Source organism: Danio rerio, chromosome 9, assembly GCF_049306965.1.
Source record: "Danio rerio strain Tuebingen ecotype United States chromosome 9, GRCz12tu, whole genome shotgun sequence".
NCBI classification, from domain to species: domain Eukaryota; kingdom Metazoa; phylum Chordata; class Actinopteri; order Cypriniformes; family Danionidae; genus Danio; species Danio rerio.
The window spans coordinates 3,887,527-3,914,604 of NC_133184.1; the positions used below are offsets into that span (position 1 = coordinate 3,887,527).

The 27,078-nt window shown below is 37.3% G+C and overlaps 2 protein-coding genes and 1 long non-coding RNA gene across 20 annotated transcripts in view; 1 reads left to right on the forward strand and 2 right to left on the reverse strand.

Moving 5' to 3' along the window:
• Positions 1–11,609, reverse strand: part of myo3b (myosin IIIB) — a 214,525-nt gene extending 202,916 nt beyond the window's left edge. For 3 of the 13 annotated variants that reach the window (XM_073912429.1, XM_073912427.1, XM_068223531.2), the window contains exons 1-2: positions 11,359–11,532; positions 7,226–7,262 (exon numbers count right to left, since the gene is read on the reverse strand). Coding sequence is in view for 6 of the 13 variants with exons in the window: in XM_073912412.1 (XP_073768513.1) it covers positions 3,853–3,915; positions 7,226–7,262; positions 7,544–7,550 (107 nt within the window). In the remaining 7 variants the exon portion in view is untranslated. Of the gene's footprint in view, positions 1–3,852; positions 3,916–7,225; positions 7,263–7,543; positions 7,730–11,358 lie in introns of those variants that run through there. The other 10 variants (XM_073912413.1, XM_073912411.1, XM_073912412.1 and 7 more) reach the window with 9 other exon arrangements.
• Positions 561–27,053, forward strand: LOC141376049 (uncharacterized). Of its 2 annotated transcripts, XR_012385129.1 has the most exons (5): positions 561–750; positions 3,810–3,926; positions 4,254–4,394; positions 4,503–4,603; positions 25,260–27,007. It is a non-coding gene; the product is annotated as an uncharacterized lncRNA (long non-coding RNA). The 2 variants fall into 2 exon arrangements; XR_012385130.1 differs by lacking the exon at positions 3,810–3,926 and having other exon boundaries at positions 578–750; positions 25,260–27,053.
• The window catches only part of ubr3 (ubiquitin protein ligase E3 component n-recognin 3), a 119,203-nt gene continuing 112,182 nt past the window's right edge, over positions 20,058–27,078 (reverse strand). For all 5 annotated transcript variants that reach the window (NM_001423758.1, XM_017357738.4, XM_021478824.3 and 2 more), the window contains 4 exons: positions 25,280–25,456; positions 22,671–22,880; positions 20,964–21,103; positions 20,058–20,824 (listed from right to left, as the gene is read on the reverse strand). In NM_001423758.1, coding sequence (NP_001410687.1) covers positions 20,707–20,824; positions 20,964–21,103; positions 22,671–22,880; positions 25,280–25,456 — 645 coding nt within the window. In that variant the 3' untranslated portion in view covers positions 20,058–20,706. The remainder of the gene's footprint in view (positions 20,825–20,963; positions 21,104–22,670; positions 22,881–25,279; positions 25,457–27,078) is intronic.

Sequence of the window (27,078 nt, forward strand, 5' to 3'; positions counted from 1 at the left end):
TAAAGTTTCAGCTCAAAACATCCCACAAATCATCTTTTATAACTCATTAAAAACTGCCCATTCTTGGTCCTTATTGTGCCATTTTGCTGACTGTCGCTATAAATTCAAATGAGACAGTGCTCTTTTCAAAAGAGGGCGGAGCTACAAATGCCTGTGTGTCAGTGTAGTGGCAGATTCACAAACAAGACTAACGTCCTATGCTAATGAGGGAGAGATGGTCACTAATGGGCGGGGCTTTCCATCTTTGATGACACCTACAAAGGGAGAATGTCAATCAAGGTGTTTCTGCAGACTGTTTATATCAAGTGTGATTAAAAAAAAATTAATTTGTGCATTTTGACCATTAGAAGCTGGCTATATTCACACACTGTTGCCACACAACTGTGTTTAAACCTTTTATAAAAGTGATTTTTGCATTATAGGTGCCTTTTAAGTAAGTAATACTATTTTTGTAGTGTAACGTTTCACATCAGAACACAAATACAACCCTTAACAGCAACAACAGAGTGCTAAAAATACCCACTAACAACATCATAGCAACCACATAACAATGCTCGGCCACTCTCTCTCTCTCAGTGTGTGGGAAACCTGTGGCAGAGGAAAGCAGACACCAAACACCGAGGTCGATAGGTTTACATTACCACGCTAGCCCAACACAACCACACACATGAACACAGAGGAATAACGGGCATGACATCTTTCTTTCCAATCGCAGACAGCGTGGGTTTCTAGCGTGGCGGAGCTGGTCAGGTGAGTGTGGAAGTGAAATCGGAGTTGGCAGAGAGAAAAGAGGTCTTACAAGATAATCTTATTTTCTAAGCTTCCCTCTCACACATTCACTGAGGCCTTGACTTCATTCAGGGCAAAACGTGCACAATCCTGTCTGCTGTAATCCCATTAGGAGCATGTGACGGACTCTGCCGTCCACTACTAAACGCTGGATTTGCTCACTTTCAGGCTGACCACTGACAGATAGCACAGCCTTATTCCTGATCATATCACCCATTGCTGTTGTCACTTTATATACATATGTATTTATTATTATTTTATTTATTTATGTATTTATTTACTTATTTATTAATTTATTTATTTATTATAATTTTATTTATTTATGTATTTATGTATGTATTTATTTATTATTATTTTATTTATTTATGTATTTATTTATGTATTTATTTATTTTTTAAAAAAATTTCATTTTAAAAAGATCTGGCAGTCCTTTTTTATATATATTTTTTATAATTACTTTTCCTTCATTTTTTTTAAACATTTTTTATTTATTTTTATTTTTTTTATCGTTCTTTAGGCAGTGTATTTAGGGTTTGTTAAAGTGGGTTTTATATGTATAAAAAAATATAATTTTCTGTATATATAATGTAATTTGTTCTTGGCATAAAAATAAAGGTGAAAAAAAATCTTCTCGATAAACACAAACAGGACAAAACTATACAGGGGGCTAATAATTCTCAGTTCAACTGTACATCCATACACTGCAAAAACACCCTTCTTGATACTTTTGACTTGTTTTTAGTCTAACTTTCCCACAATTCTTAAATCAAGAAGCATTTTCTAGAAAAGTAAAGAACAAATATGGTTTTGTTTTTAGAAATAAGTCGAAATTAAGTACGGTTTTCTTTAAAACAAACTAAATTATAAGCCAATTAGGGCAAATTTAGACTTTAAAAGACAAAATATTTTATGCTAGTCTGGAAAATGCTTCATGATTTAAGAATTTAGATATTTGGACTAAAAACAAAACAAATATTGTTGGCAGCGTAGTAGAGATGGGCGATTTTGACTGAACTTGTACTTGGAAAATATTGAACCAGTCTGCGTTTCTCAAACAACGTAACTCGCAGCTGAACTATCGTGGTACGATGCATCGTTTAGGAAAATAACTATGTAGTGACAAATGTTTCCCAAAACCCATAGTTTCTCTGTCGCAGATCTATCGCTTGAACAACGTTAGTTATAACGTAAATAGCACATAATGACGCTCTAAACGGGGCGGAGGAACTACTTCTTTAGAGAAGAACCCAATCATTTCTTTGTGGAAATTATATTGTTTTACACACATATGCATTTAAAATAAAATCCAATAATAGATTTGGTAAAAACATGCACTCACTTTCCATATTAATTGAATATATATGGCACACATAGGGCCTGTGTTTGCTTTACTAATATTACTGAGAATGACATAACATATTCTAAAACATAAAATCACTTACAAAAGCTAACACGTATACTAATATCATATATAAATCATATAAATTAATAAATAATGAGGCGATTTATCAAGAAATGAAATTTAATTATTATTATGTATTAGAAATGAAAAAAATACTTTAATAATATTATTAATTATTATTATTATTATTATTATTATTATTATTATTATTATTAAGGATATTGTTCATTTATTTATTTATTTTTTAAAAGTCTACTTTTACAATTTGACACTTGTAAACCACAGCAGAAGGCTCTAACCAGCAGGCCCATGTCATATACAGTAGATACTTAATAAGTAACCTACTATAAATTAAAAGAATTAACGGATACTTTTTGTTTTCACAAGCTTTGGAGACGTAACATAAATTCCACTTTTAAATAATAGTTCACCTATAGCTTTCGTCATGAGACTGTGTTCAAAATGACATCAATGTTTTCAAAGTGCACTGTGAAGGGAGCACAAATGTAAATATGAAGATCGCTAAAACTGAACTGTAAAAATAGTTATCAAGCAAATGACACCTAAGAGAGATGACCTTAATGCTTTATTATTTTTCATAATTCCAACTTTGAATGTTAGAGTGTTCTAAATGAATAGGGCATAGGGGGGATAAGTGGGAATAGAACACAGCCAGGAACTTTGTTTCTAACTACAGCTGCAGAGGTGTAGTTGCGAGTGCTCAAGTTTGCGATGCAGTTTGCGAATGTTCGTTGGAGCGTCGGATTTGGGAAACGGCAAAACAACAAACTATGTTTGTAACGACGGAACTTGCGACCTTAGTTGGCTAACGATGGTTTTGGGAAACGCACCCCAGGTCATTCATGTTGAGTTCACATCATCTACAATGGAAAATAACAGCATTATATTAAAATAAGAAATTAATTAGAGCAATTAGTCTCTCTGGCTGCCATCATTTATTTTCGGCAACACACCAGCAGGCAGCAGTAGCATACCTTTTTCTTAAACTTGTAAGCAGAAATAGCCTTACGTAACATATGCTAGGACAATGAGTACGCTTACATGGACATCAATAATCCGATTTTAATATAATTTAGACAATGCGCTGATTAAGATTCTACCATTTGAATATTCGGTTTTACAGCCTGATTTCACAAGGAAACATAACTATTTTAGGTTTTGTCAGTTTAGTGGCTAATTCATACTAATATTTACAGAGTTCAGTCAAACAGAAATGTACAATTTTTAAAATGAGGCATGGCACCAAACCCCCACCCCTAAACCCAACCGTCATGGCAAGATGAGCAAATAATACTAAATTGTACCAATGAGATTGTTCAAATTCATAAGAATTAGCCACTAAATTAAAAGTTACGAATTGCTGTGAGTAGCGTCGATAATTCTTATAAGTTGTTAGACTGGACTTCACACGAACAATCAGTATAGGCGACCGAGAAATATCTCTCGATTGTCCAAACTTCTAGATCCCACTGCAAACCAGAGAAGAGAAAACGTAAGCGCATAGCAGAAGTTGGAAGCAACCGCTGACATGCACGTTTCTGTTGCTCCGTCTGTGGAGCAAAGATGAATGTTCTTCAGCTGTGTGTGTGTGATGCAGATTAAACAACATCAGCACAGCGAAGAAACCCAGACGCTCTCACCAGATCCTGCCATGGAGATGATAAAACTCTGTCCTCTCTGTTTCCTCAGAGTTTTCCAGCCCTCTGGGCACAGGGTAAAAACACAAACACACACACACAGTTAGCCCTGATTCAACACTACACACTCTAATTAGACATACACTCATCATTCACCATTAAAGACATTCATTAATATTATCAATAGAGTCCTTAACAAGTATATCAAATTACAGTATATGCGAAGCCTCACATCAATTAGCCTGTCCATGTGGGGAAAAAAAACATTAAAGATTGTGTGAAATAAAAATAGTTTATTTTGCTAGCTCACATTGTTATTCTTGAGATAAATAAGTCAATCCACTGAAAAAAAAAAAGTTTGTTTTAATGATCTTTAATCAAAATCTTATGTGTGCCTACTTTAGGTCATTCATCCGGACCTGACGAGCAGCTGACATGATCAAGAGAACATGACTCATATGTAGCTCTGACACCATAAAAAAAAAGTCTCTGAAATCATTAATATGCATGCCTCAGGCTGCGTTTGATAAGCCAAACGTGTTCTAGTAAGACAACAGAGATAATTTTCAGTTATTTTAAGCTTATATTTCACTTACTATGTGGGACTTTTATTTTGAAAATGCAGGCGCCAAATTGTTTTCTATGCGTTGCAGGGCAACGACAGCACGAGGCATGTTTCAAACTCGCCTCAGGACACAAAATGCAAGATTTACAGATTACACATGTATTCATCTCCACTCGGAAGAGGCGTAAGGTATGTTTAGTTACATCTTTTGTTAATTTATTGTGTTTATTGTAAAATTTGATGCGTATGTTTCAGCAAACAATTATAGATTGCTGAAACGAGTCAAATCACTCAGCTCAACTGCAATTGTTTATGCAGCGGTTGATAATTCCTGGCCTTTTCATTGTCTGAACAGGGTTTATCGCTAAGGAATTTTTCTACTGGTCCAATCTGGCCAGTGGTTCAGATCTTTACTTGTCTTGCCAAAATTTTCACTTGCCCCACCAAAAAAAAAAAAAGGGAGGTTAATAGCTATTTTTTTAGCTGCATATTTTAAATAATGTGTCAAAAATAAAGTCTGTGAATCTAGAATTTCAATACTTAAAAAATTGTTAATAAAAGTGTTATGCAATCAAAAAGATCAGAGGAAAATGAGGTATTTTATTGCGGTTCGAAATTATTTAACAAAAGGTGGCTGACTTGTCAAACTGACGGCTAACTGTGCAAAACATCACTTCATTTTTTTGTTGTGTTGTTCCCATGTAAATGTCTGCTTCCAAGACGTTAGAAACAGACATTTCTTTTAGCAATATAATTTAATGTTGCTTCCATGTTGCTGTTTCTTCGCTGTACTGGTTTGTTACCAGTTTATGGGAAAAAATAGCATGCTCAAAACATCAAATCAGATAAGAGGAACCGGAAAGCAATACGGTGTTTACGACATCACAGAGAAGGTAGTGTTTAAAGACTTAAAAACAAACTTAAATGCATGCAATTGACAAAAATTAAATGTTAGTGACAAGGCAGCACTGTCCTAATCAGGCCAGTAATGATCCTGTTTACTGTCCCAAGCGTCTCTCACGCTGGCCCTGGGCCACTGGGCAGTCCTTACTGTTGCTGAAGCTTCCAAATACAACTCGATACTATCTCTATCACTATCTTTTGTCAAGTTTAATTGTAATTCAGCCTTTATCCACAACAGATCTAGTGAGTAAAATAGGTTAACATTAATCTGGTCAGGTTTATATTCGTCTGAGTTCAGTGTACATCATGTTCTATGTGTGTTTGTTTGTGCCTGTAAGAGTGGCAGGGCAGAGCAGAGCTCATTAATATTCACGTCATGAACCACATACAGTGGACCTTCTGATTCTATGGGTATTTTTATGGAGTAATAAATGAGCATATCAAACCATTTCTGGAGATTTTTTTAACTTCCTGAAGCCATAAACCTACTATGTGGATATCAGAGGACAGTTTAACTTATTAAACCAATGCAGTATATGGCCAGTGGCGCAAAAAGGGGGTATGCAGTATATGCGGCCACACATGGGGGGCGCCATTGTGCCAAAACTATTTTTGAAATTATCCATATTAAAAGTTTTAAATAATATATATATATATATATATATATATATATATATATATATATATATATATATATATATATATATATATATATATATATATATATTTGTTAAAAATGTTTATTTAGCATTTTATACGCGTATAATATTGTATTTTATTAAATTAAAAAACTATGCAGTATGCATGTGAGAAGTAATTGCAATGTTCTTTTGCCCTTTAGAACTCCCATGTCTATCATTTTGTTTTGACAAATGTAGTACAAAAAGTCCAAAAGCAAGGCTAGTCAAGGTGATATAATCATTTAGTGAGGGAAAATTAAATTGAGAAGAAATTTGGGGTGGTATGAGATGCATTTCTTTGCAACCTAACATGCTTAATGTACTACTTCATACTATTTCAGTTGTGTTCAGAAATGCGAATCTGTATTTTTTGAAGCATATTGATATCTTTATGAAAAAATATCTTTAATTTATTGATGGAAATATTTTCCACATTTTATCACTTGCCTGTTTATAAAATATAGTTGGATTGAAAGGGGGGCGCGTAAAAGTTGAAGCTGCATACCCATCAGTAAATGTGCAGTTGCGCCCCTGTATATGGCTTCTTTAATGCACCTTCTTACTATTAGTTTGCCATGAAGAAATGATGCACTAAATAAAGCTCCGCTCTCTACTCAATATTAAAAATTCATCACATCAACATACTGAATAAATATGGTCTCAGGATTTTAAAAGTTCATGCACTTTAACCGAAAAAAAATCGAAATACATTGGCAACAAAATAAGGATTTGTAAATGTAAAAATGTTGAAATGTTTTTAAAAGGAGTGGACAATTGTTTTCGGTTTATTCATTTATTTTCCTTTAGCCTAGTCCCTTATTTATCAGGGGTTACCACAGCGCAACGAACCGCCAACTATTTCAGCATATGTTTTACGCAGCGGATGCCCTTCCAGCCACAATCCAGTACTGGGAACCACCCATACACACTTACATATACAGTCCGGCTAATTTAGTTCATACAATTCACCTATACCAACACATGAAGAACATGCAAACTCCACACAGAAACGCCAACTGGCCCTGCTGGGACTCGAACCAGCGACATTCTTGCTGTGAGGTGACAGTGCTAACCACTGAGCCACCTTTTATTTCATATTAAACATTTGAAAAATTTCCTATTGACAACATTTTGAAGACCAGGCCAAAATATCATTAAATCAGCAGTATTATGACTCAAGTTCATTTAAATCACATTAAATTGTCATGATTTTTCATTCCTTCCTTACCTGCTTTGGACCACATCGGTTCCTTGATTGACATGTCCTATAAATATATTAAATAAATAGATTAGATAAATGTTCTACCTTCATCATCACCCTTTTATTTCATGAAATAAGCATTTGCTAACTCCAATCGCACACACTAGCTCATGTTCTGGAGATGCTGTTCTGTGGATTCTCAAATAACCTATCACAGCACACAGGATCACTCAGCGTGTTATCTCGAAACACGTCTAGCGATTTCTCTTTCTGGCTTCAGTCTGCACAATTTAATGGCTTTTCTTGATTTCAACCAGCAGAAATGATCATTTCGAGAAGACTTACCTGCCATAGCCGGTTTCTGACATATCCAAAGTGATTTTCAAAGCTTCCTAGCTGTCCTGAGGTTAATAATTCACTAGAATTTGATAAGTTCCTGTGCGAGCGCTTGAGAGAGGAAGCGGTGCGCTCACACATGACCAATCCAAACCAATTCACAGCACTGCGAAAAAGGCTGGGATCCACACCACTCTGTCATTGTCACAACAAAGTTAACTTAATCATGTTTACAAATACAATCGTGTTGTTTTAACTCATTTAAGTCATTTGAACAAGCAGCAAAATATGATTATTTTTTTTTGAGTGAATATAAAGAAACTATTCCTATCCTTTTGATTAGCATTATTATATCATATACATACAAAAATATATCTGCTGTTTGTCTAAACTACTTGCGCTGAAACAACACAATTCTTGGGTTTTTGGGGGGACAACTTTATTGTTGGTCCCACTTTATATTAAGTGTCCTTAATTACTATGTACTTACATAAAAAAATAAATACAATGTACTTACTGTGTTTATAATGTATTTGAGAACACTTGTGGTGCTCTTGAGTTGGGATAGAGGTTGGGTTATGGACAGGTTTGCTGGTATGGGTAGGTTTAAGGGTGGGTTAAGGTGTAAGGGATGGTCAACAGTGTATTTACAAATGTAATTACAAAGGTTAATTACAGATGTGATTACATACATGTATTTAATTAAGCATAAGTACACAGTAAATACATGTATTTACACAATAAGTACATGGTAACAAACTATTAATTCCTATGTAAGTGCATATTAGTTAAGGTCACTTAATATAAAGTGGGATCTTATTGTTTTATGTTCAATCAACTTAAATTTGTAAGTTAACTTCATTTTTTAACTTTTTTAACTTCATTGTTCCAACACAAGTCGACTTTGTGGAACTCAATAATGTTGTAAGCTGTAAACTCACATACTTTTTTAGTTACCTACCTAACAGATGTTTATTTCCCTCGATTAAAACATAAAACACATTTACAGATTGATATGTTTCTGATCCCATAACTCTCAGGTTAGTTTGTAAAAGTATAAACAGATGTTTCAACAAACTGTTAAAGTACCAGACAGATTTCATGAGAAATTGTAAGTATTTTACGTTTTGTCAGTTTAGTAACTAATTCGAGGTCAGTCGAAAATGGACACCAAACACCACCCCTAAACCGAACCATCACTGGGAGATGAGCAAATCGTACTAAATTGTGCGAATTAGATCATACGAATTCATACGCATAGCCACTAGGGATGCAATAATTCTAGATTTTGGTTGTACGATCATAGTCTGAGGAATAATCACGGTTGCTCGGTTATCACAATTATTATACATTCATTAAGTTCAAAACACCTCTAGTCAGGCCCGGATTGGATAATCGGGAGGACCGGGAGAATTCCTGGTGGGCCGGTCCGTTCTTTGGCCGCGAAGGCAGGTGTCCCTAGCTGCTTGCACTCTCAGCAGTTGCACTTTTTTCATTTCTTTGTTCATTTGACCATAACCTCACTCTTTTTATTCATTATTTTGCTGCAGTTCCGCTCTTTTTATTTATTTTCTCGCAGCCCCGTGAGCAAAATGCAGCCTGCAGGTTAATGATGATATAATCATCATAAACCTGCGATCATTCCACCCAAAACAGCGCACCTTTAATAAATATTAATTAATATTAATGAATATTACACCTGCTCAATGAAAATCCGATGATTCACTACATTAATAAATCTGACATAACTTGATCAGAAATCTAAAAAGGGGAGAAAAAGAGTGGGGTTAAAAAAAAACGAGTTGACATCAATAGCAGCAGATAACAGTGCAATACTTATTCTTTATCCCAAACTTCTTCAGTTAATAGCGCCATTGTGGTCTAGTGGTTAGCATGTTGCGTTATCACACCACCGCTCCGAGTTCGAACCTACCCAGTATAAAATATATTTTTTCATTTTTAGGCAAGGCAAGGCAAGTTTATTTAGTGTTAAGACATATAATACTGTTTGGGTTACTTATGTAGGGGTACATATATATATATATATATATATATATATATATATATATATATATATATATATATATATATATATATATATATATATATATATATATTGTGTGTGTGACGACCGTTACAAAGGACTGGATATAAAGCATTAATGTTCTTATTTCAGAAAAAAAAAAAAAAAAAAACATTTGAAGTTCTAAAGCAGCTGTGTCCTTGAAAAAGACGTGCTAGTGTCATTAGAAACTGAATTGGAAATAACGTTATTTATGACTAATATATTCAGTCATCGACTGAGGTGGGCCGGTCTAAGGCTTGAAACTCCAGAGCTAAAAAGGAGTCCCACTCCAGCCCTGCCTCTAGTTTAGAAAATCACATGAAACACCTTACATTTTAAAGTGTTTTTATATAACAATAGTCTATTTAAAATAAGTAAAAAACAGTCTACTTTAAATAGTCTATTTACAATATATTTATAAATAAGTGAAAAAAGTGTCAAAAACGTTTAGGCATTTAAACAGAAGTAATAATTTTAAACTTAAAAATAATTAACAGAACAATGAATAAACAATTCAATAAAAAAATTGTATTTGTCTAATGTAAATCTAAGCTATTAGCTAAGTATTTACCTTTTGAAGAGAATAAATGCAGTCAAAGGCTGCTGAAAATCTGTTTGAAAGGCACATTTGATCAACTATATTACACTTTATATTATATATTATATAATATATTTACTTTATATTATATTATACTTCTTTTTTTGTTCTCTTTGGAGAATAAATGTGTATATTCCATACAAAGTATGAAGCTGAACGGTCTAGTTCATGTCATGTGACTCGCGGTGTGCTCGCGGAATTCTTTCAACTAGGTGTCCCTGGAAAGCGTGAGCCGCAATGCAAGCCGTGCCTCCATTGGAAATAACAAACTTGTGCACGCAATGTGCAACTATGTAAATAACCATTCGTTAAAAGCTTTAGCCATAGTTAATTTGCCTCGGTGTACAAACTCAGAACTTCAAACTAGCGCACAGTATTCATAACTTTGTTTAGTTGTAGCAGTTTCGTTCCTTGCAGAAACGCGGCGTTGAGACACCTTCACGGTTAATTAACCGTGACAAATGAAATCGCAGTTAATAGTGAAAGTTAATCGTTGCATCCCTAATAGTCAATAAATCTAAAAGTTACGAATTGCAATGAGATGTGTTGCATACTCATTCTCATTCATTTTCTTGTCGGCTTAGTCCCTTAGTTTAGCTTAGTTTTTACGCAGCCGATGCCCTTCCAGCCGCAACCCATCTCTGGGAAACATCCACACACACACTCATACAGTAAGGACAATTTAGCCTACCCAATTCACCTGTACCGCATGTCTTTGGACCGTGGGGGAAACCGGAGCACCCGGTGGAAACCCACGCGAAGGCAGGGAGAACATGCAAACTCCACACAGAAACGCCAACTGAGCCGAGGTTCGAACCAGCGACCTTCTTGCTGTGAGGCGCCAGCACTACCTACTGCGCCACTGCTTCGCCCTCTACTCATTCTAAGAATGTGAATTTGATACAAGTTGACTGCAAATGTCACATCCATAATGGCGTAATTGCGACAAGTCACGGTTTTATATGCATATATGCAGATATGATATAGGCAAATATCATATCTGACTTTGTACATCATGTTTAAATGCATCTACAAAACCAGACAGTGTAGAAAACAAACCTTCATTTTCAGCATCAACACATTTATTATGCACTGTATATTTAGGCAATAGGTTTTTTATGCAAATATTCTAATAATATTGGTAAAAAAATCAATACCTACTTCAGACGCTGAAATAAATGTGGCATCAAAATATCCACTGCATGCATTACAATGCAGGATGGACAAAACCTGCATAAACGGAGCCCTCAGCAGCCCAAACAAAGCCAGTTCGCTAAGCTAACTCTGCTACTCGGTGTATGCGGCGTGTGTGCTTCACCCAGCCATTGTGCAGCCAACCCACTTTCCATTCAGCACACAAACAAGCTGACAGAGGGTTTGCTTTCTGGGCTGAAGCACAACTGACTGCTTCTGTTAGCAAAACGCTAAATAATGTGCTAATGATGCTAATGTGGCAGCTCATGTTTACAAAGTGTGATCAAGAGTGTTGTGCAGATAAAAAAAAAACAATGAATCAGAAAACAGAATGATGACGTTTGCAGAGGTCTTATATGATCTGCTGTAGTTAATTGGTCCAGAAAGGGTTACTAGAGTCTCTCCCGTCCTAGATAAACACAGATTCTAGAGGCCACGATTAAGCCTCATGAGAAAAGACAAGGGTTTCATTAATGCTGTATGTGGTCAGGCAAAATGAATTGCTTCTATACACACATTGCGGATGAAAAACGTGGACAACCAGCCAACGTTACTAAAACTGATTCTGAATTCTGTGGCTTATGCAATAGACACTCTCAGATGGTTATTAAAATACATCATGCACCTCATTTTAAGCAGCAGTTTGTAAACATTTTTCTGTTGAAAACCAATGTTTGAGCTACGCTGTTATGTTGTGATCACACCAGACGCAGCACGCACAAATAAATCACAATATTTGCGCGTAAATAGATGCGTGAACATTTTGGCTCGCTTCATTCGCACGTCAAAATCACTCACAATAGACATCGATTCGCGTCATGGGCAGGGCTTCTGTATGACTGGTGACTCTAGCCTCGTTGCTAAATGGCTAACATCACTTTTATTGAGAAAAAAGCTGTGTTTGTGTGCTTTAGGAAGGCTGAAAAAAACAGCTTAGATTCATTCGGCGCCTTGTCCACTAGATCATGATCTCAGAGGTACACTCAGCTATGCGAGTTCATCAAGTCCTCCAGAAACTATACCTGGATGATGGAGGCTTTCATGGAGCCCAGTTTGATAAGCTGTTGTCTGGTGTTGGCAAGAAGATTTCCCCTTGGGACACAAACAACAGGCGCTACGTCATAATCACACCCATATTAGAGAAAGCTTCTGATTGGTTAATGCAGCGCGAAAGTGCGCAAAATACTCAATTCGCACAGCCTCATTCACTCGAATTGTGCAGTAGGATGTCTACTTGCGTCTTTGCATTGACTTAAAGGGCCAAGACACCCCCCACTTTCGGTTAAAGTCTACTTCAGAATTTTTTCAAAAGATGCATGATTAATGGGCGTGGAGCTCCGCGAGCATCGGGCAGGAGTGGGCGTGGCCAGCAGGGGAGAACGTGAGCGAACGAAGCTAGCTCACAAAATGAGACAAACCGTGAGGAGACGCATAAGTTTATAGTTTACAAAGTTAAAATGCAAAGAAATGAACAGTGATTTAATGCCCTGCTACATTTGTTATTCGTAATTTCATATACAGACAACCACAATTTATATCATTATAAAGATGTGTGTTCATGTAAACACTATAAATGAGGATTCTCCCTCAATCCCCGTATCCAGCAGACTCAGTGCAGCAGGTCTCCTGACCTGTCTATTTTAACCATTAACCCTGCTGGTAATCTGGAGGATTTAGGCAAACACAGCAGCACGGCGATGTGTCTGAATGTGAACGAACTCCTGATAAAACACAGCGTCCGCCATTCTCTAATTCTCGTGCTGCTCTCCCGACAAAAATGCTAGCAGCACGCACACAGCTTTGCTGTATGATCGGCCCTGACAAGATCGCGGGGGAAAACATGCAACAAACCCCGTGGATGATGGAAACAAACGCATATGAGCCTTCATGAACGGCTAAATACTGTGCCGTGGTTTCCGTGTCTCTCAGCTCGGGCTTGACACTGGCAGGTGTGATGAATAATTAAGCAGCCGGCTCTTCTCATAGGATAAGAAAACTCCGCTATGAATAATAATGAGAAACCGACGCGTCATCATTGCACTTGCAGTACTGCGCTACGTCGCCGATTTTGATCCCGCCCCAAAAATCATTTTAAACCCGGAAGCTGAAATTAGCTGACAAAAGCTCAAAATTATCCAGTTTTCCCCACAATTAAAGCTGACAGGTGCTAACATTGTCTTAACTGATGCTCAACACACACACATCTGTTAATATGAAAAAAAAAGTTCTCCGGGGTGTCCTGAACCTTTAAAGCCTCAGTGTCATATGTAGTGAGGTGCTCTCATAAGAGAGCATGCAACCTTCTAAATTAAAACAACATTTAGATACCAGAAAACATGTTTTATTAACAGTTTATTATTAACAGTATTTGTCGTTTTTACTTTTTGTTAATTTACAGCAATAAAATATTATTTATTTGTAAGTCTTGGTGAATTTCTTGTATTCATCACTACTTGTTTATGTTAACAAATAAATACAAATTAAGTATAATTCCTAAAATTGTATTATAGTTCCTAAAAATTTGGGTCGCGGCTTAATGGCCATGTTAAAATGTGGGTCCCATGGCCAAACCAGTTGAGAACCCCTGCTTTAGATGATTCAGGCGTGTTTGATTAGGAAGAGGATGAAAATGTGTACTGTCGGTGTGCCTTAGGAACAGGGTTGGGAAGGACTGCATTTGTGTGTGGCTTGTCTAAAGCAGTACTTAAGGGCCAAATATGAATTTCCCAGCCCTGTTCCTAGAGCCACACCAACAGTACATATTTTAGATGACTCCCTCATCTGACCCATTAACTTCAGCCTTTGGAGTTTCTTCTAATGTTCTGACGAGTTGATTCAGGCGTGTTTGATTAGGAAGAGGATGAAAATGTGTACTGTTGGCGTGCTTTCAGGAACAGGGTTGGGAAACACTTGATTAGACTTTACATTTGTAGTCAGGAAGATGTAAAGACTGAATTTGTGTGTGTGTGTGTGTGTGTGTCTTTTATCTGAAGCAGCACTTACAAGCCAAATACGAGTTTCTTTTAATTTAAAAACGAATAAAAATGTAGGTGTTTCCCAACCCTGTTCCTGAAGACGCATCAACAGTCAATATTTTGGATGTCCTTTAGATCAGTGTTTCTCAACTGGTGGGTCGAGAGAACATTTTTAGTGGGTCGCGGAGTGTGTGGTCAAAAAAAAACAACAAAAGTTAATTTTTTAAAATTATTTTGCCTATACCGGACTTTTATTTTGAAATGTGTGCGCGACAACTGTACCGTTTGACATGTGAAATTTAATTTAATTATTGCAACAAATATGTCGAAGCGCAAGTACGACCCCGAATATGTAAAGTACGGATTTATCTATTGACGACAAAAAAAGACTTAAAGCCTCAGTGTCATATGTAGTGAGGTGCTCTCATAAGAGAGCATGCAACCTTCTAAATTAAAACAACATTTAGAAACCAGAAAACATGTTTTATTAACAGTTTATTATTAACAGTATTTGTCGTTTTTACTTTTTGTTAATTTACAGCAATAAAATATTATTTATTTGTAAGTCTTGGTGAATTTCTTGTATCCATCACTACTTGTTTATGTTAACAAATAAATACAAATTAAGTATAATTCCTAAAATTGTATTATAGTTCCTAAAAATTTGGGTCGCGGCTTGATGACCATGTTAAAATGTGGGTCCCATGGCCAAACCAGTTGAGAACCCCTGCTTTAGTTGATTCAGGCGTGTTTGATTAGGAAGAGGATGAAAATGTGTACTGTTGGCGTGCTTTCAGGAACAGGGTTGGGAAACACTTGATTAGACTTTACATTTGTAGTCAGGAAGATGTAAAGACTGAATTTGTGTGTGTGTGTGTGTCTTTTATCTGAAGCAGCACTTACAAGCCAAATACGAGTTTCTTTCAATTTAAAAACTAATAAAAAGGTAGGTGTTTCCCAACCCTGTTCCTGAAGACGCATCAACAGTCAATATTTTGGATGTCCTTTAGATCAGTGTTTCTTAACTGGTGGGTCGAGGGAACATTTTTAGTGGGTCGCGGAGTGTGTGGTAAAAAAAAACAACAAAAGTTTATTTTTTAAAATTATTTTGCTTATACCGGACTTTTATTTTGAAATGTATGCGCGACAACCGTACCGTTTGACATGTGAAATTTAATTTAATTATTGCAACAAATATGTCGAAGCGCAAGTACTACCCCTAATATGTAAAGTACGGATTTATCTATTGACGACAAAAAAAGACTTAAAGCCTCAGTGTCAAATGTAGTGAGGTGCTCAAATAAGAGAGCATGCAACCTTCTAAATTAAAACAACATTTAGAAACCAGAATACATGTTTTATTAACAGTTTATTATTAACAGTATTTGTCGTTTTTACTTTTTGTTAATTTACAGCAATAAAATATAATTTATTTGTAAGTCTTGGTGAATTTCTTGTATCCATCACTACTTGTTTATGTTAACAAATAAATACAAATTAAGTATAATTTCTAAAATTGTATTATAGTTCCTAAAAATTTGGGTCGCGGCTTAATGACCATGTAAAAATGTGGGTCCCATGGCCAAACCAGTTGAGAACCCCTGCTTTAGATGATTCAGGCGTTTTTGATTAGGAAGAGGATGAAAATGTGTACTGTCGGTGTGCCTTCAGGAACAGGATTGGGAAGGACTGCATTTGGGTGTGGCTTGTCTAAAGCAGTACTTAAGGGCCAAATATGAATTTCCCAGCCCTGTTCCTAGAGCCACACCAACAGTACATATTTTAGATGACTCCCTCATCTGACCCATTAACTTCAGCCTTTGGAGTTTCTTCTAATGTTCTGACGAGTTGATTCAGGCGTGTTTGATTAGGAAGAGGATGAAAATGTGTACTGTTGGCGTGCTTTCAGGAACAGGGTTGGGAAACACTTGATTAGACTTTACATTTGTAGTCAGGAAGATGTAAAGACTGCATTTGTGTGTGTGTGTGTGTGTCTTTTATCTGAAGCAGCACTTACAAGCCAAATACGAGTTTCTTTCAATTTAAAAACTAATAAAAATGTAGGTGTTTCCCAACCCTGTTCCTGAAGACGCATCAACAGTCAATATTTTGGATGTCCTTTAGATCAGTGTTTCTCAACTGGTGGGTCGAGGGAACATTTTTAGTGGGTCGCGGAGTGTGTGGTCAAAAAAAACAACAAAAGTTTATTTTTTAAAATTATTTTGCTTATACCGGACTTTTATTTTGAAATGTATGCGCGACAACCGTACCGTTTGACATGTGAAATTTAATTTAATTATTGCAACAAATATGTCGAAGCGCAAGTACTACCCCGAATATGTAAAGTATGGATTTATCTATTGACGACAAAAAAGCCTTAAAGCCTCAGTGTCATATGTAGTGAGGTGCTCTCAAAAGAGAGCAAGAAACCTTCTAAATTAAAACAACATTTAGATACCAGAAAACATGTTTTATTAACAGTTTATTATTAACAGTATTTGTCGTTTTTACTTTTTGTTAATTTACAGCAATAAAATATGATTTATTTGTAAGTCTTGGTGAATTTCTTGTATTCATCACTACTTGTTTATGTTAACAAATAAATACAAATTAAGTATAATTCCTAAAATTGTATTATAGTTCCTAAAAATTTGGGTCGCGGCTTAATGACCATGTAAAAATGTGGGTCCCATGGCCAAACCAGTTGAGAACCCCTGCTTTAGATGATTCAGGCGTGTTTGATTAGGAAGAGGATGAAAATGTGTACTGTCGGTGTGCCTTCAGGAACAGGATTGGGAAGGACTGCATTTGTGTGTGGCTTGTCTAAAGCAGTACTTAAGGGCCAAATATGAATTTCCCAGCCCTGTTCCTAGAGCCACACCAACAGTACATATTTTAGATGACTCCCTCATCTGACCCATTAACTTCAGCCTTTGGAGTTTCTTCTAATGTTCTGACGAGTTGATTCAGGCGTGTTTGATTAGGAAGAGGATGAAAATGTGTACTGTTGGTGAGCCTTTAGGAACAGGTTTGGGAAACACCGGACTATGCACGTTTTGTAGTAGTAAAGTTCATGCATTATATTAGTGATTACTAGTTTCTGATTGGACGCAGTAGATAACATACACCAACCACACAGAGGCACACATCAGAGCATCTGTATATTTTATTCACATATGTTACATTTTGCATTAAATGTGATTAAAAGTCACCCTTTCAGAGATGACGTCATAAAGTCTGAATCAGCACCTACAGTAATGTACTGTATTACTGCCTGCCTGAAAGCATTCATTGCAGGGAGAACACCAGCGTTAGCCACCCGTCACACTCAGCACAACTCTCTGTCTATACAAAAGGGAAGAAGAGAAGGAACAGAAAACAGCAGCATGCAGTAAATCAAAAAGAAACGAAAGCAAACTTCAAGTGCACTGAAAACCTCCATCCCTCCCTCAATCCAGCATGGCATGATTGCAGAAATGATCAATACCTACCAATCAAACTCATCAATACAAACCAAACATGCTTTTTTCTGCTCTCTCTGTGTGTGTGTGTGTGTGTGTGGTTTCCTAAGAATGAATGCAGAATGATCGTTTCTGATGGTGACCCACGATCAAAACGGACACAAAAAATATCACACAGGAACCTGTGCTGCATTTAAACACGTGCATTCGATTTCTATATACAACTCAATAAGGACTTTAAATGTCTTCGCAATGTGGTCTCACATCAAGTCGAATGATTAAAGGGTTTTAATAGGGGTCATTTGATATGATAATATGAAAGGGGAAAGGATCAAAAGAGAACAGAGAAGCTGCGTTCAAAAGAAAAAGAAAATAATAAAAAAACACCCTGTGTGCCATACCGCAAGCGTCCACCACTGGACCGGGCTGTAATAATCAAGTCGATGTGATCCAGTTTAATGCATTTCCAAATCATTAACAATAATGCCCTCTCCGAAAAATACAGACTACACAATCAAAGATGGTCCGAGGACAGAGCTTTGAGGAACACCACGTTTAATTTACTATAGCCTTCGCTAAATGTAGGCCTATATTTGTATTACGTATTAAATAGTCTTCGCTTCATGACCTTAAACCTTTATTTTTTGTCCTTTTCGACAGATTTTAGTTTGCATAAATGTTCTCGAATTCAAAATCTTTCTCTCAGAAACCCTTTAGATCACAAAGTTATTAAAGTCAGTGTTTTCCCAACCCTGTTCCTGAAGACACACCAACAGTACACATTTCACAGCTCTCCCTAATCCAGGGGTGTCCAAACTCAGTCCTGGAGTGCCGGTGTCCTGCATAGTTTAGCTCCAACTTTCTTCAACACACCTGCCTGGAAGTTTCTAGTATACCTAGAAAGAGCTTGATTAGCTGGTGCAGGTGTGTTTAATTGAGGTTGGAACTCAAATATGCCGGACACCGGCCCTCCAGGACCGAGTTTGGACACCCCTGCCCTAATCAAATCACTCATCAGAATATAAGAAAAGACTCCAAAACCTAAAGTTAATGGGTCAGACAGGAAAAATAGGTACTGTTGGTGTGCTTCAAGGAACACAGTAGGGAAACACTAGTCAAAGTGGTGTGTAAATAAAAAAAAAAAAATAGTTTGACAATTACATATAACAACGTCATTTAAATAAGAAAACGTCATAGTCCTGGAGGAGGAGGCTTCACTTGCTCTAAAACTCTAGAGCAAACTTGGAAAACACTGCCCCCTGTGGGCCATCAGACACCAGTCCAGCTACACTGATATAAAAATGCTGGGTTCCACAATTTCTTTTAGGTCAGGGGTGCTCAACCCTGTTCCAAACCTATTTTTGCTGCTTGTTCAAACTACTTATTTAAAATGAGCTCAATCAAGACAAACCTTGAGGTGTTTGGGGGGGAAAACTTAATTATTTTATGTTCAGTCCACTTAAATTTGATGACAAGCCAATTAAGTTAACTAAATCGATTTGTGTTGGAACAATCTAAAGCAGGGGTGGCCAACCCTGTTCCTAAAGATCTACCTTCCTGCAGATTTCAGCTTCAACCCTGATCTGCAGGAAGGTAGATCTTCAGGAACAGGGTTGGCCACCCCTGCTTTAGATTGCTCCAACACAAATCGATTTAGCTAACTTAATTAATTCCCCCCGCCTCCCTCTCAAATTTAAGTGGATTGAACATAAAACAATTAATTTGCCCACCGAAAAACCTCAAGAATTGTGTTGATTCAGCTCATTTTAAATACACAGTTTGAACAAGAAGCAAAAAATAGGGTGTTAATGGAACTGGAGTATGGGAAAGTCAGTCAAGACTTGCAAAACCGAAAAGGACTCGGATGGGTGGGCGATTTTTAATTCATACATTATTTGGGGGCTGTTGTTGGGTGAATTTTAGGAATTATGCTCAAGGTCGCTAGCTAAGATATGAATCAACTGGGAAGATAAATAAATAAATAACAAATAAATAATAAATTATGTTTGTGCACCTAAAAACGAAGCAACTCGAGGAAGACTAAATAGTGAGTACATAGAATTTTTGAGGTGAACTATTTATTTTAGATCAAAGTGTGATAAATAAGCTTCATTTTCTGAACTTTTTTGATGTTAAATCATATTAAAACAGCCTCGGCTGAGAAAATGACAACCTTTCTGCCAGTGATCATTATTAAATATAATGTGCTAGAAAAAAAACACTGTACAACTTCAGAGGAGAATATTTTTATAATAAACCCAACATGCCAGCGAGCCACCATCCAACAGCCTTCATTAAGAAAAAGAGAGAACGAAAATGTAAAGATGATTTTCTTTTTTTTACAAAGGTATAATTTACTTTTTTTTCTTCAAACAATAGCAGCACTTTAAATATTAAAATCTGAGACCACAACAAAAAATCTATAATAATAATTATAAAGTAAAATTCCTGAGGATGACTGAAACTACACCTCGAGTTCTTGTTTGGCGTTTATCTGCTGATATTTCATCTCACACAGTCGATCCAATGAGATGTTTAAGCCGAGAGAAATCCCGATGTGTGAACATGATTTGATTTCTATGCGTTCGTCTAGCTCTCAAAAGTCTCTCTCCTCAAAAACTATGTCAGTTTTCCAACCATGACATGGGAGTATTCCTGCATTTGTGTCTTGACACAGACTCACTCGATGTGCTTTCGCCATGAGACAAAATCAACATCTCCCCTATAAATCCACACACAAAATTCACTTAAACACACACACGCACACACACACACACTGTTAGTCATTAGGCTTGATTGTACACTAAACTTCACATGAACCCAGGCTGTGACCAACTCAATGCGTTTCCTTTATATTACACTGCATTAGTGGCGTCCTGTTAAAGTCCGTTGTAATGAGGACCCCAGCGCTTGTTGATGTGGTCGAAGGTGTGAGCGACCCACTGCTGCTCCAGAACACGATATCTCTCCTCGCACAAATACAGAGGCTTTCCTCGACTGTGGGGACAAGAAATTAAATGTTACAGTGGGAAAGAGGAGCAGTTTTTTTTTAAAACACACGATCAACTAAATAAATTACAGCTGAAAATCTAGACAGCAGACTGAATTCTAGATGCAGTATCAATAGGAGGTTTACCGTAGGTCTCGGTCTTCCTCTCCGTGAGCATCCAGATACACAGACCCCCACAGGCAGAAGCGATGCCCTCGGATGATAATGATGACGGATGCGTTTATCAGGAGGAAGATACCAGTCGCCGCTCCGCAGTGCTGGGAGTGCTTTTGAATAAAAAAAAAAAAAAAGGCAGAAAAAAAGATGTATACAGTGGGGGAAATAAGTATTTCTTTCAGAAAGCATTTTTCTGAAGGTGTTTTTGACTTGGACTTTCACCTGATGTAGATAACAAGCAAAGAAATCCATTTAAGCAAAGAAAACAAAAGTAATTAGTAGGGGTGTCCGAATTTATGCTCAATTTCGATTATCGAATTAAAAAATAGAATCGTCGATGCTGCCACGCCCCCATGTCACGTCAGCTTGGCTTGCCAAGCGGGAAAAAAACATGCTTGTTGAAGTGCTTGTTAAACTGCAGAAGCAGGAGACCCGTCGACAGAGCTTAAACCCTCTCCTCTTTCAATGAAGTCGCCGGTGTGGAAGCATTTTGGATTTCCAGTGAGTTATGTTGACAACGTTCATGTTGTCGACAAAAAAAAACACAGTTTTGCAAGCTCTGCTATGTACGTATTACGTTGCAAATCCGCTCGCGAATAGTACACACTCAGGCCCTGTTTACACTGTCTTTGTTTTTAAATGGCATTTTAGAACGACAACGATTTGACATCCACAGTGGCGTGTAGCATTTCTGAGCAGCCCTCCTTCCTCACTACCTCTGAAAATGTACATCACGTGACCACACAGACACAGACGCACACAGCCATGAGCTCGAGACAGCAGGTCCAGGCAGTCAGAGGACTGCTTCAATCTTTCACTCAATTGTACTTAGTCATTTTAGCGAACACCTCAGATATTGTTGGCTGGTTCCTGTTGGTTGTGCGTCTTTTTTACCGACGCCATTATAACGACACAGATCACTGCCTATTCACAAGTCCCGCAGAAAAAAAGTGATTGACAGGTGGTAATTATGTGTGTATCTTGCCTTTATTCACTTACTGTATGATTTGTTTATGGGTAAAACAAAGACCATCCAGGTCGGGTAGTTTAAACGGTAGGCTACACATAATTAATTGGTCATTAATTAATTATTCATAATCGAAAATTGAATCGTGCCTTTAGAATCGAAAATGTAATCGAATCAAGATTTGGAGGATCGTGACACCCTTAGTAATTAGTTTACAAAGGAAGTTAAATGTAATAAAATGATGCAGAGAAAAAGTATTAAAAACATGAAGAAAGGGAGGAGTGGAAAGGCAGTGAAAGCCCAGACAGCAGCTGAAATCTCTCAGCAGTTCTTTAGCAAACCTCTGCTCTTCCTCAGTGCACATTAATATCAGCTGCTTCAGTCCAACATCTACATTAGCAGGAGGATGAAGATAAAACCAGCAGAGCTGTTTTACTATTTCTTGAGCACTCCCAGTTGTAATGCTTTATTTGATTTAGACCATGTGGGTCGAAACGTTGTGACATTAAAGACTTTTTGAGAGCTAAAGTGGCAGTGTTCCGATTTTCTTTGGATCTTTTTCTACAAATGACTAAAAAGTGGCCATAAAGGAATATTTTCTTAACTCAAATGAGTAGAAGCTTGGATCCGGAAACAGTATTTCATACACCGAGCGGAGCAAGCGGATTAGTATTGCCTCAAGTTCATTCAAAGCTCCAGTACACACTTACCAGCACACACTCGCAGACGCCCTGCTGCTTACAGCAATGACCCTTCAGGCAGACGAACGCGCCGCACACCAGGCACAGCGCAGGGTCTTTGGGGGTCTTTCCGCAGCTGCTGCAGGATTTCCTGTGGTAGTACTGGAAGATGGTGTTGTAATTGTCGGGAAGCTGCAGGAGACGAGGAGCAGCCCACTGCGGGTCCTGACCTAACAGAGACTGAGGAGACACCACATGTTCAATTACACTATATTCAACAGTTTCACTTCATCAGCTGTATTATGTGCAAAAAACTTGAAGATGAAATCCTGCATTCCTGTCCATCTAGCATTGATAAAAAAAAATTGTTGATATTTGGACTAGAAATGAGACAAAAAGCCACCTTAGAGGGCCATGAAACCCCCAGTTTCAGCAGGGGTTTTTCACACCTCTACTATGGAAAAAGTCAGGAAAGTGGGCGTGTCCAGCTCTGTTTAGGGGGGAGTGTCGGAGGAGGGAATAAGGGAAGGTGTGTAAAAATTTGCAGTCGATTAGGGCACACACAATTTTCAGAGGCAAAATAAACACACAGACGCAGGGGAGCAAGACAGAGACTGTGTTTACATGGACATAAGTAATCAAATTGTTTGCCAAATTATTAAATAGTGGACTTTAACTGCAGTTTGGCTCTTTCATTCAGTAATTTCCTTCATGCCCCTCATGACAAACGAGTTATTAAATTCGAGGAATTGCAGGAAGCGTGTATTTTTCATGCAATGTTTGTTACCGCACGGCGAATGAGAGAAAAAAAAAACCCTCCGCATTTCTCTGTAACTTAAATGCACACGGTAGGTAGCGTCAGAAAGCCGTGTGTGTGTTATTCCTGTCACAAAAATCAGCGAAAATCCTCCATGACGGTAAATTTGATTGTGGTGCTAACATGTTTACACTCGGAGAGCAGCATTTACAGATCTTTCAGTCCATAACATTGTAATGATGTTAACGTATGGTAAACTTTATTAACTTGAAAATCATTTGACCAATGTCCGTCTTTAAACACTGAAAGAGTACTGCTGACCATAGCAACTAACTTTGCCTCTGAATAAACAAACAAAGACCACTGATCCAAAACTGTAGGTCAGGTCAATCAACACCAACTGGAGCTGCGTCTTTATTAAAATGAGACGAGCAGCAAATCTGGATTTCACTGTTTCCATATGAGGAAAAGCTCTCAGGTAAAACAAAGTTCCTTAGACAGGTATTTCTGTCGAGCGTTGCATGCACTGTAATCCATGCACTGAGTCCAGCTGCGCTCTCATAGAGGGAAAATGAAAATAAAACCTTCACTGCAGCAAATTATAAAAGCAACACTGACGACCTGCATCTCCAAACAATTCTTGTTCTGCCACTTGGCAACACAACGTGGCGTCTCTCTGCCGTCTGAACACTGTAACAGCTAAAAACAGTCTTGGAAGCTATCATGCATATTAATGAAGTTGCACCGCATACACAATAGAGTGTGCTGATTGGTTTGAATTCTATCTCATGATTGAATGCAGCACACTCCGAGACGTCATAAGGTACTCCTGGGTACAGACGTCCAGTCTACACGCTGGAATACACACTAAGATCTCATGGCCGTGACACAGCTTCAAAAATTCATTTTAAACTGGAAAGAATTAGCTTGAAATAACGCAAAAACAACCAATTTTCACTTTTTAGTGAAATATACGTATCCTAATACTGTTTTTAGCAGTGTGGCACACATTTACAACTGTCAACCGCTCAAAACATGTGTTTTGGTGTTTCGTGACCCTTTAAAGCATTGACCATGGTGATATCTGCTGAACGGGAACAGCTGGCCATTTTATTAAACCCTCAAATCATCCCTTGCATTCCACTCCATAATGTTTTGCTTGCGGTCATTTTTTGGAAGGGTCTGTGTGGTTGTGTATGTGTTTTTCAAAAAACCATTTCAGAAAGTTCAGACATCCAAAATCACTCTTTGACGATAGATGGCGCTACACAACTTTAAGCTTCTGACACCCGCTTATAACACAGTAGAAGAGGAGGAGAGGAAGTTCACACGCATGTTGTTAAAGTTGCTGGTGACTCGAACAAGCATGGATGGTTCAAGCAGCAGCTCCAGCTCTAGCAATGATGAAATGATTATTGTTCACCAGAGCAATAAGCAGCTCCACGTTCATATCGCCTCTGGGCATCTTCTTCAATGTGCGCTCGCATTGACAATTATGCGCTTGAGCGCCTCCAAGTGCTGTTTACTGTTACTTCAGCAGCTCCGTGCACGTGAACAAAAGTGCCGATCTGATTGATGGAGAAGATTTAACACGGCGCGTCAAAACAAAACCGTGCATGAAGCATTTTTTTTTTTTAAAGGCACGATCACATTGACGCTCTTTGTTTAGTCACGAGGCGTTAAACGTCGAGGTAAAACACAAGGCAAAAACGTCTCAGTGTGCACAGGCCTTAACATTGTTAAATCAAGTCCTTTTTTTTGTAAAGCCTTTTCAAATATCTTAAGAATATTTTTTCAAATATTTCATCAATATTATATTATATTAAACATTAATGCGTTATATTTATGGGCTCTCGCTCTAGGAGGAGCAGCAGATACTGACCGCAGACTGCTGGGAGGGCGTGTCGGACAGAGCGACGACTTCTGAGCACCACTGACTGATCAAGTCAAAAGCACTGATGTTCCACTCCAGACACGCTGCGCTGCTCATGGATCCACTGCACTGAACAGAAGCAGCTAAACCCAGACAGCGCGTCAGCAGAGAGAACTCCTCCTCCACCTGTCATGAAGCAGAGAGAAGCAAACAACATCCATTATTGAATCACCTTCATTTCAACAATACATTTAAAGCGTGCTGTAAATCTATATATACATACAGCAAGTACAGCCCAGATTTCAATATTTTCTATAGGATTAACAGTAGTATATACATTCACCTTATATACCTTCATAATAGTTTTAATAACTAATTTTCAATAAATGGTTTATTTTATTTTTGCCATGATGACAGAACATACTATTTGACCTGATAGATACTAGTACTCAGCTTAAAGTGACATTTAAAGGCTTAACAGGTTAACCACTTAAACTCTGCGGACCCGGTACCGGGTCCGTGACGTCATCGACTTTCGCTTTCAGATTTAAAGGGCTAGCATTGCACCAGACCCCCGTAAGTGGTGTCGTTTGAAAGTGTAGAATCTATATTTTATGCACATATGCATCACTTTGGTTTTTATTCTACTGTATAAAAGTTATTTACACTTAAATACACAGTATTTTGGATACCCGAGCTGGGTATTGAACATCGTTTCCTTTTCATATGGTTCATATATGACACATGTACAAGTTATAGCTCAAATGAAAGCTCTTGCCAGTGCTCATACGGTTCTAGCATTCTGTTAACTGAATTATATTCACATATCAAACAGTTGCCGAATGAATCGCAGGGTTTCCATGGTGCAGAAGTGAAAACAATACATTTATGATCAATAAGCAGCCCCAGATAGCACAGACAGCTGTCATTTCTTACCTTATGCTGTGCGCTTCAGGGCCATTCTCCTCTGTTTTTGAGGTGATGTGCATAAGTAATCCTTTTATATGTCTGACGTGGTCCAAACACAGTGAATTATGTTTGATCAACCAAAAGAATAGTGAAATATGTAAACAAGAATCGCTCTCTGTGGCTTGTACAGCACCTCTCATCAGTTGGAGTGCAATGACTTTTGCATAGATTATGGTGGAGACATTTTTCTTTTTTCCTATGATTACAAACATGTTCAGGAACCACCAAAATTATTTACAGCACGCTAGACCACACACAACCTAAAAGGTACACTTTCAAATTTGAGTTTATAAAAAAAAAAAAAAAAAAAAAGCACCTCTTTTTTTAGGTGTTTATTATAACACAGACGACATATACAGATATTTTAAACACTTTCAATGATGTTTTATGAAAATTCAAAGGGTTTTCTTTAAAATGATACCAAATTTTTGCATTTACACCCCTGCATGTGGATTTGGAAAGCTTTTAAATTTGGGTAGGCAAAATTAAGGCGGAATATATAGCAACAGAGTTTAAGTGGTTAAATATGTTAAAGTCAGGGTAATTAGGCAAGTCATTATATAACGATGGTTTGTTTTATATAAATCGAAGATTAATATTGCTTAAGGGGGCTAATAATGTTAACCTTAAAATGGTTAAGAAAATTAAAAACTGCTTTTATTCTACCTAAAATAAAACAAATAAGACTTTCTCCAGAAGAAAAAAATATTTTAGGAAATACTGTGAGAAATTCCTTACTCTGTTAAACATCATTTAGGAAATATTTTGAAAAAAAAAAATAATAATAATTGTGACTTCAACTGTACACAGCAGCAAAACAAAATATAGCAGTGATTTTT